Genomic DNA, 21,778 nt, shown 5'->3' on the forward strand with positions numbered 1-21,778 from the left:
TGTAATGTAGGAAAACACGTGGTCCAAATACACATAACAAGATCCCACAAAGAGCAATGAGATAGAGACCAGATAAACTGCATTAATAATTTTGGTTGAGGGAATAAACATTGGCCAGCACACCAGGGAGAACTCCCCTGCTCTTGAAATAGTGCCATGGCATCTTTTACGTCCAACTGAGATGGGCAAACAGAGCCTCGGTTTAACGTCTCAACCGAAAGAGAGTGCAGCATTCAATCAGTACTGCATTGGAGGGTCAGCCTGGATTATGTGCTCAAGTCTCTGGAATGAACCTGTTGATACTGGATTCTTTTCCTTTAATCTGTTTCAGCGCATTCACTGACACACGAACACTTTTAGTCTTAGCAACATAAGACCTTTATTCGAGATTCTCCGGCCGGGACCTGTTAGGATAAAGGGAACACTCTCGATTTGAGCCTGTCCACCCCTCTCCTGACAAGTCTCGTAACAGTACAAAAGCTCAACACTTATACATTGTTACAGCAGAACACATTTGAGTGACACTCAGTTTATACAATCATTGGTCGATTTCCCCCATAGCATACCCAATTGCAGGCTAACAACTCTTTGACATAGGGCTGGCCCTATGGATGTGTTTACAGTTTTGGTCTTACAAGCATTTCCCTATTTTACGGCTGGTTATAGCAGCCCCTCGTCTGACTCATGTCTGACTTTTGCTTTTTTGCATAACTTGTGTTTGACCACAACCTTTTTGTGCTGACATTGTAGTTATCACAGCTTGACATCTTTGGTCAGCCATTTACCCATGATTCTTTCTAAAAGCCATTCTACACAAACTATTCTTCATAAACTATTCTCCTATTGCCTCTTCTCCTTCGATACACGTTCGCTGCCTTGCTATATACATTCTCATTCCCCCCTTTTATCATTCTATGATAACCCTGGTGATTATTCCAGGAGTATCGTATTCAGCCGTTTGCATTCTTGTTTCTCATACTCCTCTTGATTCTCGAGTAAACTTTTAGTCTGTTGAACCAAATTCCGGGAGCTCGTGACTGTAAGAGTTTGCTCCAATTTCGCCTTACAACAGACATTAAAGCAGCCAATAAGCAGACAACAGGTAACTATTAGCACAACGAGAATGACTGCTCCGTGCATTAAATAAGATCCCCAGGATCCTCCAAGTAACCAATCTAACCAACCATCTCCTTTCTTTGGGCCCTGCCTAAACTCATCCAGCTGCTTTTTTATGGCATCAATGGCCTGGGTGATATTGTACGATTCGTCCATGACATGTGTTATACATTTGTCCCCTATAATGGTGCACACTCCTGCTTGTTGGGCCAGCTGATAATCTACGGCATAGCGGGTTTGCTGCGTATACAGTCTTAGTTCAGACAGTTCTCTGTTGATGGCATCCAGTCCCTTGGAAGTGCTATTTCCCAAAATGGTCAATCCACAAATAAGGTAGTTCCTATTTTTGGCACTAATTACCCCCGCTGATCCCCCTACAGATAGGGCCCCGAGGAACCCGTAGCCGAGTGATGATCCTAGCGTGATAGGATCCTCCCAATCGGCACAGAATTCCTTGCTGATGGCCCGTATTACTATCCTTCTCCGGGTATGCCCCCTTTTGCGGCATGGGACAGTGAGTGGTCCTATAGTTCCTACTGCAAAGAGGACCGGGAGGGTCGGTGTGGCTGTCTTAAAGGTACCATTAAGGAGGAACACAAATCCTTCCTTAGCTCTATAACACTTTACGTTGGTGTTGCTAACACTCGTGAACTGCTTATACCACCAATTGCTCGGTTCCCTTGAATTTGAGCCTGATCCTACCAATTGGTAAGCATCAAACGGGTATGCCCATGTTTCTGAGCTGACATGAGTTCCGTTACACTGACCGCAGATAACTTGCCTTCCTGCGGTCACATTCAGGTATCTTTGCTCGTTACAGGTACAGGTAAACTGGCCCTTACGCACTCGACAGTGCTGACGGGCACACTGCGTCTGCACACAGGTGGCGTTCCCGGGGACCAGGGCATATACACAACCCCACCCTTGTCCTGAGAAGCAAAGCGGGTAGCTTGAGATGTCTGAGTATACCGCTCCGTTATTTCCCTGGGATCCCCTGCACTCAGGATTCATGGAGTCTATTAATTCCACACATCTTCCCGGTATACCCCTTCTATATTCGCCCGTTTGTCCCTCACAGGGTGCGTCCGAGGTATCCGCCGTATATAAGTCGCGGGGGGTCCACCCAGGGGTGGCCACGAACAGGGCCTCTACTGATTGGGCTGGTGGGTAACACACAGTTCGATTGCCATGCAATCGGGTATGGGTCTGATAAAATAAGTTATCCTGTAGCCCTTCCAGTTCAGCTAGGATAGCACAAGATAGCACAATTATACCTGCTAGCTTACACATGTTTAGATAATTTTAGACAATACTATACATTAGTTAACAATAGGATAAAGATAGATCAGAAAACAGCTAAGTCTGCTTGTTCCTTTCTCCTGCCGTGTTCTTGCCGTTTTTCTTCCTGCCCCAAGGATGTGGTTTATTCAGCTATGGAGGAGAGGAAGTCTGGAACAGAAACAAGGGTTAGGACGGCTGATAACATAGGCTTATGTAGTAGCCAGTTTACAGTGGTGCAGGTGAACCCAGGCACTTCTCCCTTCAACCTTAGCTGCAGTGGGAGTAGTGAGTAACACCTGAAAAGGCCCATCCCATCGTGGCTCTAGTCCCTTTCGAATCCATTTCTTAATCAGGACATATTTTCCTGGTCGCACGAGAGATGATTCGGGTAACACTGGGAGGTCAAGGTGAGCATCTCGGACCTGGTTGTGGGCTATTCGCAGAGCCTGAGTCAGGGCAAGAATGTATGTAGTCATCTTCTCAGTCATATGGTGAAATTGGACAGTGGAGGGGACATTCTGATTCCATGGGCTCCTAAGGGGCCTACCATAAATGACCTCAGCGGGGGTCAGTCTAGCCCTACCAGTGGGAGTAGTTCGGATCTGGAATAGAGCTATGGGAAGGAGTTTAAGCCAATTGAGTCTGGTTGATGCTACCAGTTTTGCAAGCTTGGTTTTAAGAGTCTGATTAGCGCGTTCGACGAGTCCCGCAGCTTGGGGTCGGTAGGCACAATGCAGCTGCTGGTTAATGTGCATCTGGGAACAGAATTCTTTATTGACTTGGCCAATAAAGTGAGGGCCATTATCGGAACTCAGTCGAGCTAGGATACCATATCTGGGAACAATTTCCCTCATTAACACTTTAACAACAGTTTGAGCCTTATTGTCCAGAGTAGGATAGGCTTCGATCCATTTACTAAACACATCAACTATTACTAACACATATTTGTAACACTGAACCCTTTGCAACTCCATGTAATCCAACTGTAAGGTCTCAAAGAGGCCTTCTGGTAGGGGCGTCTTACCCTGATCACAGGGGACTCCCTTCCCTGGATTATGCTGTTGGCAAACAAGGCAACGACTACTGATGTTCTGGGCCAACGCCTGGAGTCTAGGGTGCCACCATGTGGCCAAAAGCGTGTCACTTGTTGTCCTTGCTCCACAATGAGTAGCAAAATGCATACATTCAATAACCCATAGAGCCAACTCGTCAGACATGCAAGTCTGTTCCGCGGGAGTGGTCCAGAGTTTAGAAACATTGTCATAAGTACATCCATAATCTTTCCACAACAGTTTATCTTTTTCAGAAGCTTCCTCCTGTGCTTTAATGACATCTTGGATGGTTGGCATTGGTTTTTCCGAGGCTAACTTATCTTTGGCAGGATTTTTAGTTTGACTCATCATTCTAGGCACCACCATTTGTTGTCCACAAGAGGCCTTTTTAGCCTCTCCGTCAGCACAGCGGTTTCCTATATCAACCGGAGAGTTTCCGGTTGTGTGGGCAGTGCACTTGACAATAGCAATACGTTTAGGGAGCATGAGGGCTTGCAACAAATCGGATACTAGTTGCCTATGAGATATCTCGTTTCCCTGTGAGGTCAGGAATCCCCTATTTTTCCATAACTGTCCAAAATCATGGGCTACCCCAAAGGCATACCTAGAATCGGTATAGATATTGACTTTGAGGTCTTTGGCCAAGATACAGGCTCGGGTGAGGGCGAATAGTTCAGCTTGTTGGGCAGAATAGGCGGTTTCAAAGGCGGCAGATTCCAAGATCTGATTCTCCTGGTTTACTATGGCGTATCCTGAGATTCTTGTACCTTCTGGATTAATAGAAGAACTTCCGTCAACATACATAATACAGTCTGGGTCTTCCATTGGTACGTCAACTAAATCTTCCCTGACCGACGAGGCCTCCTGAATTAAAGATAAACAATCATGACTGGGTTCTTCCTCATCTTGGGGTGGCTCAGTAAGAAAACAGGCCAGATTAATGGCAGTACAGTGCCGAAAGGTCAGCTTAGGATTATTCAGTAGGTAGATCTCATATCTGCTTTGCCTGGCCATGGTAAGGTGTTGAGTCTGCAGCTGACCCAGGAGGGCAGCTACGGAGTGAGAGGTGTATACAACAATATCCTGCTGATAAGGTTGGCAGCGGATTGAAGGCTATTGTAGATAGCGGTTAATATTTGGGTACATACAGGGTGCCCCAAGGCAACGGGGTCTATTTTGGAAGAATAGTAGGCAACAGGCCTATGCTTATCCCCGTGTTTCTGAGTTAACACAGCAGTGGCACAGTCTTTCAGTACAGTTGAAAGGGCCGGTCATAGAGGGGCCGGCCCAAAGCCGGAGCTTGCAGCAGGGCTGTCTTTAGTTCCTTAAAGGCTTGAACGTCTGTGGCTTCTATTTCAAAGCTGCCTTCTTTAGTTGTGTACGGTGTGAGGTGCTTAGTCATCAGGGCAACGTTAGGGATCCAGGATCTACAGTAATTGATCATCCCCAACCACTGCCGCATCTGTTTAGCCGTGCTAGGGACTGAAAACTGGCAGATGGGTTCGACTCGGCTAGCCTCCAAGGTTCGGTGGGTGCCTGATAAGATGATCCCCAGAAATTTGACAGACTAGCCAATTTTAACCTTTGATGCAGACACTATGTATCCCAGGGAGGACAAGTAATTCAGTAACTGATTAGCATCCTCCCGATTTCTTGGTTCATCTGCGCTGGCTACCAGTAAATCGTCCACATACTGAATTAAAGTGGATCCCTTAATCAGCATAAGGGACTGTAACTGTTTCTGCAGGCACCTTGAGAATAAGGTCAGGGAGTGGATGAACCCTTGGGGAAGTCCAGTCCATGTATATTGATGTCCCTGGTAAGTGAAGGCGAACAGGTACTGACTCGCCTGGGCTAGCGGCAAGGCGAAGAATGCATGTTGGAGTCTATTATTGCGAAGATCTTGGCGTTTGCTGAGATTAACGACAGTATCTGTGCTGGGTTGGGAACCAGAGCGTGTAGGGATCGGACAATAGCATTGATGGCTCGAAGGTCTTGGACCAAGCGGAACTGATCTACCTTGCCTGACTTAGGGACTGCCAGTATTGGTGTATTACACGGGGACTGACATTGAACCAAAATCCCCTGTTCCACTAATCCCTTGATCAATCGGTGGATACTTGGTATTGCTTGTGGTTTCAGTGGGTACTGACGAATGGAGGGCCAGTCCACATTGTCCTGTACTAGGATCTCAATCGGATCAATTGGAGTATAGCCCACTTGGGAGGGGTCCTCTGCCCATATGTGAGGATCCACGTAATCGGGTATATTGGTACCGGTATGGTGGCATAGTACCGTCAGGACCTTCTCGGGATCCCTGTGAAATTGGACCGTCCAGCCATGTCTCACAATCTGCAAATCCAGGCTGGTAGGGTCAGCCTCATCTATAGCTTGGCGCACCATAGTCCCCAAATCTTTGGCGTGGTAGGGAGGTAATACTTCGCGAGTGATGTGGGGTGCCACCGTCGGGGGCTGTTGCCACAAATTCTTATTTATTTCCACAAAATCCGCCTTCCCCTCTGGTCCTGACACTCTGGCTCTTAGGAGGATTTCCCACTCCCCTCCCACATGGTCCTGATAAAAATTCTGAAGATCCTGATTCTTTCCACTAGGATCATAGGCCAGGGTCACATGATAGGGGACTTGGGGCAAATCCAGGGACCACCATTGAGGGGCCCGGGTAGTATAGCACTGTCATTTAAAGGTTCCTTGCTTTACAATGATTCCGTCATCCCCGCATTCCAGATGCAATTGAAATTTACAGAGGAGATCCCTAGCCATCAGATTACAGTCCAATTTGGTGGTGATTACAAACCGATGTTCCACAGATTCTTCCCTGTAATCTACTTTAACTGGTTCCGATACCGGGAATGTTGGGACCTGTCCCAGGAACCCTGATAGTCCCTGTGTTTCGGTGGAGGCGGGGAGTTTAAGCTTTGACTGCACAAAGGACATAGACGCTCCGGTATCTATTAAAAAGGGTTGCCACTCATTCTGAATTTTCGATGATATCATTGGTTCCTCATCTGAGGAAGGTCCTCGTACGGTCAAGCTGCGTGGTCAGTATTGATGTTCGGGTCTCAAGGGGGCAAAGGGGTCTTCCTGCAAGAAGGTTGTATATGGCCCTCGTCCTCTTCCTCCTCGTGCCCCCCTTCCTCCTCCTTGTCCCCCTGGTCTCCTTCGGGATGGACAATTTCTACTCCAATGTCCTCCTTCCCCACAATTAAAACACCCATCTCTTCTCTCCCATCCTCGGCCTCTTCCCATACCGGGCCGGGGACAATAGGGTGATCCGTAATTAGCAGGGCCTGGGCCATTCGGGTGTTGGGTATATCCGTATCCTTGGTTATCCACCCATCCCTTTACACAGTACTGTGGTTCCATTTGATATCCCCTCGGGTCGGGTTTCGGTCCTTCCCGTGAAGGCTCTTCCCTTATTACATATTCGGTCTTGACCCGGGTTGGGGGGGCACCTCCTCCTTCCCCTCCCTTCTTCTCCTGCCAATAATATTTTACCGCTCTTACCATTTGGGCTTTACTGTTATCTGCCCAATTCATATTATTTGTCCGGATAGCGTGAGCAATCGAATAGGGCAGGCACTGAAGTAGGATAGCGCAGAATTGAGGTGAATTATCCCCTGCCCTGAAGGCATTATCTCCTGATTGACCTCCGTATATTTCAATAAATCTTTCCATGAATTCATCGGCAGTTTCTTCTCGTTTGGGTTTAGCCTCTAACACTGCTGCCATACTGATGAGCTTCTGAAGGGTCTTGCTGAGAGCATTAAAAATGGCATCTAGGCGATCCGGGTCCAGAGGATGAGCAGTCACTAACTCATCGTGGGTGGGTCGCCTCAAATTTTCTAAGAACCGGACGTGTTCAGTCGGGCTCAGGGTCTGCTTTACTAAGGACCACAAGTCTCTCCATTCCGCATTATAAACTCCCAATGGTGAGTCGGAGGCGATCGATAAACTTGACAGGTTCCTTCTTTCGATCTGGTATTGTCGCCAGGATAGCCATAATCTCATTCGGCTTCCAGGGTACATATACATCTATGGTGGGGTGATCCGCAGCCTGTGCTGCATCCGGATTAGGCATGGGTCGAACTGGGAACTGCCTAGTTCCTACCCTAGTTTTCTGGACGGAAGTATTTCCTGAGGCCGTTTCTCTATCCGAAGAGCATCCGAGCCTGTAGAAATAATGCAGGAGCTTCGGCTATGACGAGTGGGTCGTTGCTGATGGCCCCGGGGTTCAGACTGAGAGCGGGGCTGATGAGAGTGCCCGCGTCTCCTCCCTGGACTAGGGGTAGCTGTTTTCCGAATGGTCAGGCTACGTCTTCTAGTTTTAGATCTGGTCCGAGCGGCTACAGGGTCTATGAACTGAGGACTTGAGTCATGATAGGAGTCACTATCTGAAGAGGAAGAGTCTGTCTGGGCTTGTTGGTTCATTGGTGTGGGGTTACGGTTATCATCACCTCCTACCACCGGAGTGTAGGGTGGAGGTCGGCGGGAAGGGGACTGTGGTGAGGGGCCCGGGGCTGCGGGAGGCGCTGTTGGGGTTGGGCGCCGAGTCAGTGACCATTCATCAAATTCATCATCCTCGGTCAACGCAAAGCCAACCATTCGACTACGTAGTCTATCGGTACTCTTCTCAGAGGTCCCAGGGGAACTCTTAGTACGTTTCTCGTGCGCGCACTCTTTCTTTAAGACGTCTACAGTTTTAACATGTCCTCCTTCTGTCAAGGACAGCCCTAATTTAGTGGTGTTTTCCTGCCAGCTTGACAGAAGGGACTCATCTTTCAGCTTTTGACAGTACTGTCTCCATTTGGCTATTAAATCCTTATCCCTTTTTCCTCTCCCCTTTTTCCAAATTATTCCCTGTGCTTGTTTTACTACTTCCAAGCTTTTGGTGCCCCCTAATGGCCATTGATCATCTCCTAATAACTTATTCAAAGTTCCAGATAACAGTCTAAATTGCCCGGCTCTTTCAGGAAATTCTTCACATAACTTCTGTAGCGGACTACCCGTATCCATAGTTTTATCTACCTGATTACCCATCCTCGCGTCGCCCCGCATCAGATCGGGGTCCTAATTAATCTGAATCGTCCCCCACGCCGCGCCGCCCCATGGTGGTCTTAGTTTAGCTTACCCAGAGCCTAGGTGGACCAAGTGATATACAAGATCGACACCGTACCTGGCGTAAGCACAATTTAAGATTTACACAGTCCCGCTTAGCTCCGCGGTTCACGCGATTTTTCTCTTCGTGTCGCTACACGGCTTCCTAATTAAATCCAATCAGTGCCTAGACGGGCCAAGTGATATACAAGGTCGACGTCACACCTGACTTGGACACTTATTTCCTAAGTTTAGAAAGTGTTCGCCAGATCGACTTGGATCTCGTTCAGACACCACCTGAGAACCAGCGAGTGGCTAAACTTTCCTCAGACTTTTGAAACCGGAGGAAACTGGAGCAGTATTGAAATTATACTTACTCTAGTTGCCATTTTCCTCTCGTCTCGTCCAAGGCTAGTCTAGCTCTTAATTCGCAAGTTTTCGGCAGTCGTCCGTTGAGATCCCACTTCTGACACCAAATGTTGATACTGGATTCTTTTCCCTTCAATCTGTTTCAGCGAATTCACTGACACACGAACACTTTTAGTCTTAGCAACATAAGACCTTTATTCGAGATTCACCGGCCGGGATCTGTTAGGATAAAGGGAACACTTTCGATTTGAGCCTGTCCACCCCTCTCCTGACAAGTCTCGTAACAGTACAAAAGCTCAACACTTATACATTGTTACAGCAGAACACATTTGAGTGACACTCAGTTTATACAATCATTGGTCGATTTCCCCCATAGCATACCCAATTGCAGGCTAACAACTCTTTGACATAGGGATGTGTTTACAGTTTTAGTCTTACAAGCATTTCCCTATTTTACGGCTGGTTATAGCAGCCCCTCGTCTGACTCATGTCTGACTTTTGCTTTTTCGCGTAACTCGTGTTTGACCACAACCTTTTTATGCTGACATTGTAGTTATCACAGCTTGACATCTTTGGTCAGCCATTTACCCATGATTCTTTCTAAAAGCCATTCTACACAAACTATTCTTCATAAACTATTCTCCTATTGCCTCTTCTCCTTCGATACACGTTCGCTGCCTTGCTATATACATTCTCATTCCCCCCTTTTATCATTCTATGATAACCCTGGTGATTATTCCAGGAGTATCGTATTCAGCCGTTTGCATTCTTGTTTCTCATACTCCTCTTGATTCTCGAGTAAACTTTTAGTCTGTTGAACCAAATTCCGGGAGCTCGTGACTGTAAGAGTTTGCTCCAATTTCGCCTTACAACAGACATTAAAGCAGCCAATAAGCAGACAACAGGTAACTATTAGCACAACGAGAATGACTGCTCCGTGCATTAAATAAGATCCCCAGGATCCTCCAAGTAACCAATCTAACCAACCATCTCCTTTCTTTGGGCCCTGCCTAAACTCATCCAGCTGCTTTTTTATGGCATCAATGGCCTGGGTGATATTGTACGATTCGTCCATGACATGTGTTATACATTTGTCCCCTATAATGGTGCACACTCCTGCTTGTTGGGCCAGCTGATAATCTACGGCATAGCGGGTTTGCTGCGTATACAGTCTTAGTTCAGACAGTTCTCTGTTGATGGCATCCAGTCCCTTGGAAGTGCTATTTCCCAAAATGGTCAATCCACAAATAAGGTAGTTCCTATTTTTGGCACTAATTACCCCCGCTGATCCCCCTACAGATAGGGCCCCGAGGAACCCGTAGCCGAGTGATGATCCTAGCGTGATAGGATCCTCCCAATCGGCACAGAATTCCTTGCTGATGGCCCGTATTACTATCCTTCTCCGGGTATGCCCCCTTTTGCGGCATGGGACAGTGAGTGGTCCTATAGTTCCTACTGCAAAGAGGACCGGGAGGGTCGGTGTGGCTGTCTTAAAGGTACCATTAAGGAGGAACACAAATCCTTCCTTAGCTCTATAACACTTTACGTTGGTGTTGCTAACACTCGTGAACTGCTTATACCACCAATTGCTCGGTTCCCTTGAATTTGAGCCTGATCCTACCAATTGGTAAGCATCAAACGGGTATGCCCATGTTTCTGAGCTGACATGAGTTCCGTTACACTGACCGCAGATAACTTGCCTTCCTGCGGTCACATTCAGGTATCTTTGCTCGTTACAGGTACAGGTAAACTGGCCCTTACGCACTCGACAGTGCTGACGGGCACACTGCGTCTGCACACAGGTGGCGTTCCCGGGGACCAGGGCATATACACAACCCCACCCTTGTCCTGAGAAGCAAAGCGGGTAGCTTGAGATGTCTGAGTATACCGCTCCGTTATTTCCCTGGGATCCCCTGCACTCAGGATTCATGGAGTCTATTAATTCCACACATCTTCCCGGTATACCCCTTCTATATTCGCCCGTTTGTCCCTCACAGGGTGCGTCCGAGGTATCCGCCGTATATAAGTCGCGGGGGGTCCACCCAGGGGTGGCCACGAACAGGGCCTCTACTGATTGGGCTGGTGGGTAACACACAGTTCGATTGCCATGCAATCGGGTATGGGTCTGATAAAATAAGTTATCCTGTAGCCCTTCCAGTTCAGCTAGGATAGCACAAGATAGCACAATTATACCTGCTAGCTTACACATGTTTAGATAATTTTAGACAATACTATACATTAGTTAACAATAGGATAAAGATAGATCAGAAAACAGCTAAGTCTGCTTGTTCCTTTCTCCTGCCGTGTTCTTGCCGTTTTTCTTCCTGCCCCAAGGATGTGGTTTATTCAGCTATGGAGGAGAGGAAGTCTGGAACAGAAACAAGGGTTAGGACGGCTGATAACATAGGCTTATGTAGTAGCCAGTTTACAGTGGTGCAGGTGAACCCAGGCACTTCTCCCTTCAACCTTAGCTGCAGTGGGAGTAGTGAGTAACACCTGAAAAGGCCCATCCCATCGTGGCTCTAGTCCCTTTCGAATCCATTTCTTAATCAGGACATATTTTCCTGGTCGCACGAGAGATGATTCGGGTAACACTGGGAGGTCAAGGTGAGCATCTCGGACCTGGTTGTGGGCTATTCGCAGAGCCTGAGTCAGGGCAAGAATGTATGTAGTCATCTTCTCAGTCATATGGTGAAATTGGACAGTGGAGGGGACATTCTGATTCCATGGGCTCCTAAGGGGCCTACCATAAATGACCTCAGCGGGGGTCAGTCTAGCCCTACCAGTGGGAGTAGTTCGGATCTGGAATAGAGCTATGGGAAGGAGTTTAAGCCAATTGAGTCTGGTTGATGCTACCAGTTTTGCAAGCTTGGTTTTAAGAGTCTGATTAGCGCGTTCGACGAGTCCCGCAGCTTGGGGTCGGTAGGCACAATGCAGCTGCTGGTTAATGTGCATCTGGGAACAGAATTCTTTATTGACTTGGCCAATAAAGTGAGGGCCATTATCGGAACTCAGTCGAGCTAGGATACCATATCTGGGAACAATTTCCCTCATTAACACTTTAACAACAGTTTGAGCCTTATTGTCCAGAGTAGGATAGGCTTCGATCCATTTACTAAACACATCAACTATTACTAACACATATTTGTAACACTGAACCCTTTGCAACTCCATGTAATCCAACTGTAAGGTCTCAAAGAGGCCTTCTGGTAGGGGCGTCTTACCCTGATCACAGGGGACTCCCTTCCCTGGATTATGCTGTTGGCAAACAAGGCAACGACTACTGATGTTCTGGGCCAACGCCTGGAGTCTAGGGTGCCACCAAGTGGCCAAAAGCGTGTCACTTGTTGTCCTTGCTCCACAATGAGTAGCAAAATGCATACATTCAATAACCCATAGAGCCAACTCGTCAGACATGCAAGTCTGTTCCGCGGGAGTGGTCCAGAGTTTAGAAACATTGTCATAAGTACATCCATAATCTTTCCACAACAGTTTATCTTTTTCAGAAGCTTCCTCCTGTGCTTTAATGACATCTTGGATGGTTGGCATTGGTTTTTCCGAGGCTAACTTATCTTTGGCAGGATTTTTAGTTTGACTCATCATTCTAGGCACCACCATTTGTTGTCCACAAGAGGCCTTTTTAGCCTCTCCGTCAGCACAGCGGTTTCCTATATCAACCGGAGAGTTTCCGGTTGTGTGGGCAGTGCACTTGACAATAGCAATACGTTTAGGGAGCATGAGGGCTTGCAACAAATCGGATACTAGTTGCCTATGAGATATCTCGTTTCCCTGTGAGGTCAGGAATCCCCTATTTTTCCATAACTGTCCAAAATCATGGGCTACCCCAAAGGCATACCTAGAATCGGTATAGATATTGACTTTGAGGTCTTTGGCCAAGATACAGGCTCGGGTGAGGGCGAATAGTTCAGCTTGTTGGGCAGAATAGGCGGTTTCAAAGGCGGCAGATTCCAAGATCTGATTCTCCTGGTTTACTATGGCGTATCCTGAGATTCTTGTACCTTCTGGATTAATAGAAGAACTTCCGTCAACATACATAATACAGTCTGGGTCTTCCATTGGTACGTCAACTAAATCTTCCCTGACCGACGAGGCCTCCTGAATTAAAGATAAACAATCATGACTGGGTTCTTCCTCATCTTGGGGTGGCTCAGTAAGAAAACAGGCCAGATTAATGGCAGTACAGTGCCGAAAGGTCAGCTTAGGATTATTCAGTAGGTAGATCTCATATCTGCTTTGCCTGGCCATGGTAAGGTGTTGAGTCTGCAGCTGACCCAGGAGGGCAGCTACGGAGTGAGAGGTGTATACAACAATATCCTGCTGATAAGGTTGGCAGCGGATTGAAGGCTATTGTAGATAGCGGTTAATATTTGGGTACATACAGGGTGCCCCAAGGCAACGGGGTCTATTTTGGAAGAATAGTAGGCAACAGGCCTATGCTTATCCCCGTGTTTCTGAGTTAACACAGCAGTGGCACAGTCTTTCAGTACAGTTGAAAGGGCCGGTCATAGAGGGGCCGGCCCAAAGCCGGAGCTTGCAGCAGGGCTGTCTTTAGTTCCTTAAAGGCTTGAACGTCTGTGGCTTCTATTTCAAAGCTGCCTTCTTTAGTTGTGTACGGTGTGAGGTGCTTAGTCATCAGGGCAACGTTAGGGATCCAGGATCTACAGTAATTGATCATCCCCAACCACTGCCGCATCTGTTTAGCCGTGCTAGGGACTGGAAACTGGCAGATGGGTTCGACTCGGCTAGCCTCCAAGGTTCGGTGGGTGCCTGATAAGATGATCCCCAGAAATTTGACAGACTAGCCAATTTTAACCTTTGATGCAGACACTATGTATCCCAGGGAGGACAAGTAATTCAGTAACTGATTAGCATCCTCCCGATTTCTTGGTTCATCTGCGCTGGCTACCAGTAAATCGTCCACATACTGAATTAAAGTGGATCCCTTAATCAGCATAAGGGACTGTAACTGTTTCTGCAGGCACCTTGAGAATAAGGTCAGGGAGTGGATGAACCCTTGGGGAAGTCCAGTCCATGTATATTGATGTCCCTGGTAAGTGAAGGCGAACAGGTACTGACTCGCCTGGGCTAGCGGCAAGGCGAAGAATGCATGTTGGAGTCTATTATTGCGAAGATCTTGCCGTTTGCTGAGATTAACGACAGTATCTGTGCTGGGTTGGGAACCAGAGCGTGTAGGGATCGGACAATAGCATTGATGGCTCGAAGGTCTTGGACCAAGCGGAACTGATCTACCTTGCCTGACTTAGGGACTGCCAGTATTGGTGTATTACACGGGGACTGACATTGAACCAAAATCCCCTGTTCCACTAATCCCTTGATCAATCGGTGGATACTTGGTATTGCTTGTGGTTTCAGTGGGTACTGACGAATGGAGGGCCAGTCCACATTGTCCTGTACTAGGATCTCAATCGGATCAATTGGAGTATAGCCCACTTGGGAGGGGTCCTCTGCCCATATGTGAGGATCCACGTAATCGGGTATATTGGTACCGGTATGGTGGCATAGTACCGTCAGGACCTTCTCGGGATCCCTGTGAAATTGGACCGTCCAGCCATGTCTCACAATCTGCAAATCCAGGCTGGTAGGGTCAGCCTCATCTATAGCTTGGCGCACCATAGTCCCCAAATCTTTGGCGTGGTAGGGAGGTAATACTTCGCGAGTGATGTGGGGTGCCACCGTCGGGGGCTGTTGCCACAAATTCTTATTTATTTCCACAAAATCCGCCTTCCCCTCTGGTCCTGACACTCTGGCTCTTAGGAGGATTTCCCACTCCCCTCCCACATGGTCCTGATAAAAATTCTGAAGATCCTGATTCTTTCCACTAGGATCATAGGCCAGGGTCACATGATAGGGGACTTGGGGCAAATCCAGGGACCACCATTGAGGGGCCCGGGTAGTATAGCACTGTCATTTAAAGGTTCCTTGCTTTACAATGATTCCGTCATCCCCGCATTCCAGATGCAATTGAAATTTACAGAGGAGATCCCTAGCCATCAGATTACAGTCCAATTTGGTGGTGATTACAAACCGATGTTCCACAGATTCTTCCCTGTAATCTACTTTAACTGGTTCCGATACCGGGAATGTTGGGACCTGTCCCAGGAACCCTGATAGTCCCTGTGTTTCGGTGGAGGCGGGGAGTTTAAGCTTTGACTGCACAAAGGACATAGACGCTCCGGTATCTATTAAAAAGGGTTGCCACTCATTCTGAATTTTCGATGATATCATTGGTTCCTCATCTGAGGAAGGTCCTCGTACGGTCAAGCTGCGTGGTCAGTATTGATGTTCGGGTCTCAAGGGGGCAAAGGGGTCTTCCTGCAAGAAGGTTGTATATGGCCCTCGTCCTCTTCCTCCTCGTGCCCCCCTTCCTCCTCCTTGTCCCCCTGGTCTCCTTCGGGATGGACAATTTCTACTCCAATGTCCTCCTTCCCCACAATTAAAACACCCATCTCTTCTCTCCCATCCTCGGCCTCTTCCCATACCGGGCCGGGGACAATAGGGTGATCCGTAATTAGCAGGGCCTGGGCCATTCGGGTGTTGGGTATATCCGTATCCTTGGTTATCCACCCATCCCTTTACACAGTACTGTGGTTCCATTTGATATCCCCTCGGGTCGGGTTTCGGTCCTTCCCGTGAAGGCTCTTCCCTTATTACATATTCGGTCTTGACCCGGGTTGGGGGGGCACCTCCTCCTTCCCCTCCCTTCTTCTCCTGCCAATAATATTTTACCGCTCTTACCATTTGGGCTTTACTGTTATCTGCCCAATTCATATTATTTGTCCGGATAGCGTGAGCAATCGAATAGGGCAGGCACTGAAGTAGGATAGCGCAGAATTGAGGTGAATTATCCCCTGCCCTGAAGGCATTATCTCCTGATTGACCTCCGTATATTTCAATAAATCTTTCCATGAATTCATCGGCAGTTTCTTCTCGTTTGGGTTTAGCCTCTAACACTGCTGCCATACTGATGAGCTTCTGAAGGGTCTTGCTGAGAGCATTAAAAATGGCATCTAGGCGATCCGGGTCCAGAGGATGAGCAGTCACTAACTCATCGTGGGTGGGTCGCCTCAAATTTTCTAAGAACCGGACGTGTTCAGTCGGGCTCAGGGTCTGCTTTACTAAGGACCACAAGTCTCTCCATTCCGCATTATAAACTCCCAATGGTGAGTCGGAGGCGATCGATAAACTTGACAGGTTCCTTCTTTCGATCTGGTATTGTCGCCAGGATAGCCATAATCTCATTCGGCTTCCAGGGTACATATACATCTATGGTGGGGTGATCCGCAGCCTGTGCTGCATCCGGATTAGGCATGGGTCGAACTGGGAACTGCCTAGTTCCTACCCTAGTTTTCTGGACGGAAGTATTTCCTGAGGCCGTTTCTCTATCCGAAGAGCATCCGAGCCTGTAGAAATAATGCAGGAGCTTCGGCTATGACGAGTGGGTCGTTGCTGATGGCCCCGGGGTTCAGACTGAGAGCGGGGCTGATGAGAGTGCCCGCGTCTCCTCCCTGGACTAGGGGTAGCTGTTTTCCGAATGGTCAGGCTACGTCTTCTAGTTTTAGATCTGGTCCGAGCGGCTACAGGGTCTATGAACTGAGGACTTGAGTCATGATAGGAGTCACTATCTGAAGAGGAAGAGTCTGTCTGGGCTTGTTGGTTCATTGGTGTGGGGTTACGGTTATCATCACCTCCTACCACCGGAGTGTAGGGTGGAGGTCGGCGGGAAGGGGACTGTGGTGAGGGGCCCGGGGCTGCGGGAGGCGCTGTTGGGGTTGGGCGCCGAGTCAGTGACCATTCATCAAATTCATCATCCTCGGTCAACGCAAAGCCAACCATTCGACTACGTAGTCTATCGGTACTCTTCTCAGAGGTCCCAGGGGAACTCTTAGTACGTTTCTCGTGCGCGCACTCTTTCTTTAAGACGTCTACAGTTTTAACATGTCCTCCTTCTGTCAAGGACAGCCCTAATTTAGTGGTGTTTTCCTGCCAGCTTGACAGAAGGGACTCATCTTTCAGCTTTTGACAGTACTGTCTCCATTTGGCTATTAAATCCTTATCCCTTTTTCCTCTCCCCTTTTTCCAAATTATTCCCTGTGCTTGTTTTACTACTTCCAAGCTTTTGGTGCCCCCTAATGGCCATTGATCATCTCCTAATAACTTATTCAAAGTTCCAGATAACAGTCTAAATTGCCCGGCTCTTTCAGGAAATTCTTCACATAACTTCTGTAGCGGACTACCCGTATCCATAGTTTTATCTACCTGATTACCCATCCTCGCGTCGCCCCGCATCAGATCGGGGTCCTAATTAATCTGAATCGTCCCCCACGCCGCGCCGCCCCATGGTGGTCTTAGTTTAGCTTACCCAGAGCCTAGGTGGACCAAGTGATATACAAGATCGACACCGTACCTGGCGTAAGCACAATTTAAGATTTACACAGTCCCGCTTAGCTCCGCGGTTCACGCGATTTTTCTCTTCGTGTCGCTACACGGCTTCCTAATTAAATCCAATCAGTGCCTAGACGGGCCAAGTGATATACAAGGTCGACGTCACACCTGACTTGGACACTTATTTCCTAAGTTTAGAAAGTGTTCGCCAGATCGACTTGGATCTCGTTCAGACACCACCTGAGAACCAGCGAGTGGCTAAACTTTCCTCAGACTTTTGAAACCGGAGGAAACTGGAGCAGTATTGAAATTATACTTACTCTAGTTGCCATTTTCCTCTCGTCTCGTCCAAGGCTAGTCTAGCTCTTAATTCGCAAGTTTTCGGCAGTCGTCCGTTGAGATCCCACTTCTGACACCAAATGTTGATACTGGATTCTTTTCCCTTCAATCTGTTTCAGCGAATTCACTGACACACGAACACTTTTAGTCTTAGCAACATAAGACCTTTATTCGAGATTCACCGGCCGGGATCTGTTAGGATAAAGGGAACACTTTCGATTTGAGCCTGTCCACCCCTCTCCTGACAAGTCTCGTAACAGTACAAAAGCTCAACACTTATACATTGTTACAGCAGAACACATTTGAGTGACACTCAGTTTATACAATCATTGGTCGATTTCCCCCATAGCATACCCAATTGCAGGCTAACAACTCTTTGACATAGGGATGTGTTTACAGTTTTAGTCTTACAAGCATTTCCCTATTTTACGGCTGGTTATAGCAGCCCCTCGTCTGACTCATGTCTGACTTTTGCTTTTTCGCGTAACTCGTGTTTGACCACAACCTTTTTATGCTGACATTGTAGTTATCACAGCTTGACATCTTTGGTCAGCCATTTACCCATGATTCTTTCTAAAAGCCATTCTACACAAACTATTCTTCATAAACTATTCTCCTATTGTCTCTTCTCCTTCGATACACGTTCGCTGCCTTGCTATATACATTCTCAAACCCACGACCTCTGACTTAGAGGCTACCCACTGAGTCAAGGCTCATCTCTCTAAATAGCACAGGAAGCGTTTTAAGTGTTAACCATGGTCTTCCTGGTGACTGCCAGTCAAGCAGTCTGTGCTGCTGTTGTCCCATCCGACACTATTGGTTGAAAATGTGTTTATGGTTTTCGAAAAAAAACATCCCCGCCCCATGTTCTGTTCGATTGATGTGGAGGGTCACCCCAGCAGTCTGCAACTGAGCACAAAAACGTTTCTGCAACCAAAATACGCAAGGGAGTATTTTGGATAAATAGGTTAGTGCGATCACCCAGACTCTAATCCACTTTAAAAACCAACGTGAGTACTTGTTATGTAAAGTTATGGCCCTTGGCCAGCAACACCCGCTACACTTAGTAAGTGTTGTGTTCTGGAATGCGCTGCCTGAAAGGGCGGTGGAAGCAGATTCGATCGTAACTTTCCAAAGGGAATTGGATATATACTTGAAATGGAAACATTTTGCAGAGCTCTGGAGAAAGAGATGGGGAAATTAGACTAATTGGATAGCTCTTTCAAAGAGCCGGCACATGCCCGCTGTGCCGAATGGCCTCCTCCTGTGCCCACATTGCGATATGTGCGCGCACTAGGTCCGTGCAGCAGAGCAGGTCTCCAGTCGTCTTGGTTAACCCTTGCCACTGGAGCAAGACCTAGCTCTGTCAAGCCCGTGTGGTGGCTGGTGTGCAACGGTCACCACACGTTAAAAAAAAATCCACGCACCGGCATCTTTCACAGTTCAGGATCTGGAATATTAGGTCCTTCATTGAAACACCTGTGAACTCATCCTTTTTTGGAGGTGACTATGATGAATCTAAGTGTAGAAATTCGCAGGAGATTGCTCTACAGAAAATCCCTGCCTGAACTCCATTTAATTTCCTGCCCAGAGCTTGCTGATTAATGTTTCCGACCGAACTTAATCAACAGTCTATGGCTCAGCGGAAAGAGTAGCATGTAACTTGATCCATACAAAGACCATGTATCCCAGTCTATGCTGAGTTGGTCGGACTTAACTGAGCAACAGATGTGCCACTTCAGCTGACCTCAGCACTCCTGGATTAGAGAGGGAGAAATTGGCCAGGGGTTCCACTCCTCATTGCAATCGAATGCTGGGAACTCCGCCTGTATGGGTGTTAAATGAGGTCATGTGATGCCTTCCGGGTGGAATAGCCTTCCGTCACTTGTTGTCCAAGCTCTACATGAAGACTGGCCGCTTTGGTACAACAGCTGAGTCCAACGAGAATCAGCACCTTCAGGAGAAAATTAGCAACAATTTTTTTTATTGCACAAGGGAACTAAATGTCCTCTGGGAGGACAGGCGCACCAACATCAGTGTCAGGGGCAAAGTGTGTTAGAAAGACCAGCCTGAAGGCTCTGTGCCTCAATGCGAGGAGTATTCGGAATAAGGTGGACGAATTAACTGCGCAGATAGCAGTTAACGGGTATGATGTAATTGGCATCACGGAGACATGGCTCCAGGGTGACCAAGGCTGGGAACTCAACATCCAGGGGTATTCAATATTTAGGAAGGATAGACAGAAAGGAAAAGGAAGTGGGGTGGCATTGCTAGTTAAAGAGGAAATTAATGCAATAGTAAGAAAGGACATTAGCTTGGATGATGAGGAATCTGTATGGGTGGAGCTACGGAATACCAAAGGGCAGAAAACGCTAGTAGGAGTTGTGTACAGACCACCAACCTGTAGTAGTGAGGTTGGGGACAGCATCAAACAAGAAATTAGGGATGCATGCAATAAAGGTACAGCAGTTATCATGGGCGACTTTAATCTACAGATAGATTGGGCTAACCAAACTGGTAGCAATACAGTGGAGGAGGATTTCCTGGAGTGTATTAGGGATGGTTTTCTAGACCAATATGTCGAGGAACCAACGAGAGGGCTGTCCATCCTAGACTGGGTGATGAGTAATGAGAAAGGGCTAATTAGCAATCTTGTTGTGCGAGGCCCCTTGGGGAAGAGTGACTGTAATATGGTAAGAATTCTTTATTAAGATGAAGAGCAATACAGTTTTAATTCAGAGACTAGGGTCCTGAACTTAAGGAAAGGTAACTTCGATGGTATGAGATGTGAATTGGCTAGAATAGACTGGCAAATGATACTTAAAGGGTTGACGGTGGATAGGTAATGGCAAACGTTTAAAGATCACATGGCTGAACTTCAACAATTGTACATCCCTGTCTGGAGTAAAAATAAAATGGGGAAGGTGGCTCAACACAAGAGATTAATATGCAAAGTTAAAGCACATGGGATTGGGGGTAGTGTGCTGACGTGGATTGAGAACTGGTTGGCAGACAGGAAGCAAAGAGTAGGAGTAAATGGGTACTTTTCAGAATGGCAGGCAGTGACTAGTGGGGTACCACAAGATTCTGTGCTGGGGCCCCAGCTGTTTACATTGTACATTAATGATTTAGACGAGGGGATTAAATTTAGTATCTCCAAATTTGCGGATGACACTAAGTTGGGTGGCAGTGTGAGCTGCGAGGATGATGCATGTAGCATAGTTTGCTGTCAATATCGTGCAACCCTTCCCTTGTAACATATTAACCATCATTGGGAGCACTGACTTCATTGGCAAAGAAGGCAATTTCAGTGCGCTGTGCAGCAACAGCAAGTGTTCCTTCTTCGTTGTGCGATTCCTGTTACTTTTGTCTTATTCCCTCTTTTAGACAAGATTATCAAAAATCCTCATGATCAAGAAAGAACACATCAAACAGTTAAAAGAAATGAACACGGAAGCAGAGAAACTGGTAAAGGACCTTTCTCATTTTTACTCGGGTTTTAAGTAAAACACTTGCTTTAATGGCCATTAAGGTGTTTTCTCCAAGGTTGTCCAGCTGGAGATACACATGACAAGGCATGGAATACAAGAGCAAGGATGTTATGCTTGAACTGTATAAAACACTGGTTTTTGGTGTTGGTTGAGGGAGTAATGTTGAGCAGAAACATAGAAAATAGGTGCAGGAGTAGGCCATTCGGCCCTTCGAGTCTGCACCAACATTCAATAAGATCATGGCTGATCATTCCCTCAGTACCCCTTTCCTGCTTTCTCTCCAAACCCCTTGAGCCGTAAGGGGTATGGAGAGAAAGCATATATATAACTCCCTCTTGAATATATCCAATGAACTGGCATCAACAACTCTCTGCGGCAGGGAATTCCACAGGTTAACAACTCTGAGTGAAGAAGTTTCTCCTCATCTCAGTCCTAAATGGCCTAACCCTTATCCTAAGACTGTGTCCCCAGGTTCTGGACTTCCCCATCATCGGGAACATTCTTCCTGCATCTAACCTGTCCAGTCCTGTCAGAATCTTATAAGTTTCTATGAGATCCCCTCTCATCCTTCTAAACTCCAGTGTATAAAGG

General features: G+C 47.3%; 1 protein-coding gene across 1 annotated transcript in view; it reads left to right on the plus strand.

Annotated features, from left to right (window-relative positions):
- lin9 (lin-9 DREAM MuvB core complex component) overlaps window positions 1-21,778 on the plus strand; it is a 203,110-nt gene that overhangs the window by 152,593 nt on the left and 28,739 nt on the right. The window contains exon 11 of the mRNA XM_070884578.1: window positions 21,084-21,164. Coding sequence (XP_070740679.1) covers window positions 21,084-21,164 — 81 coding nt within the window. The remainder of the gene's footprint in view (window positions 1-21,083; window positions 21,165-21,778) is intronic.

The sequence above is a fragment of the Pristiophorus japonicus genome, chromosome 7, assembly GCF_044704955.1.
Source record: "Pristiophorus japonicus isolate sPriJap1 chromosome 7, sPriJap1.hap1, whole genome shotgun sequence".
Classification (NCBI taxonomy): domain Eukaryota; kingdom Metazoa; phylum Chordata; class Chondrichthyes; family Pristiophoridae; genus Pristiophorus; species Pristiophorus japonicus.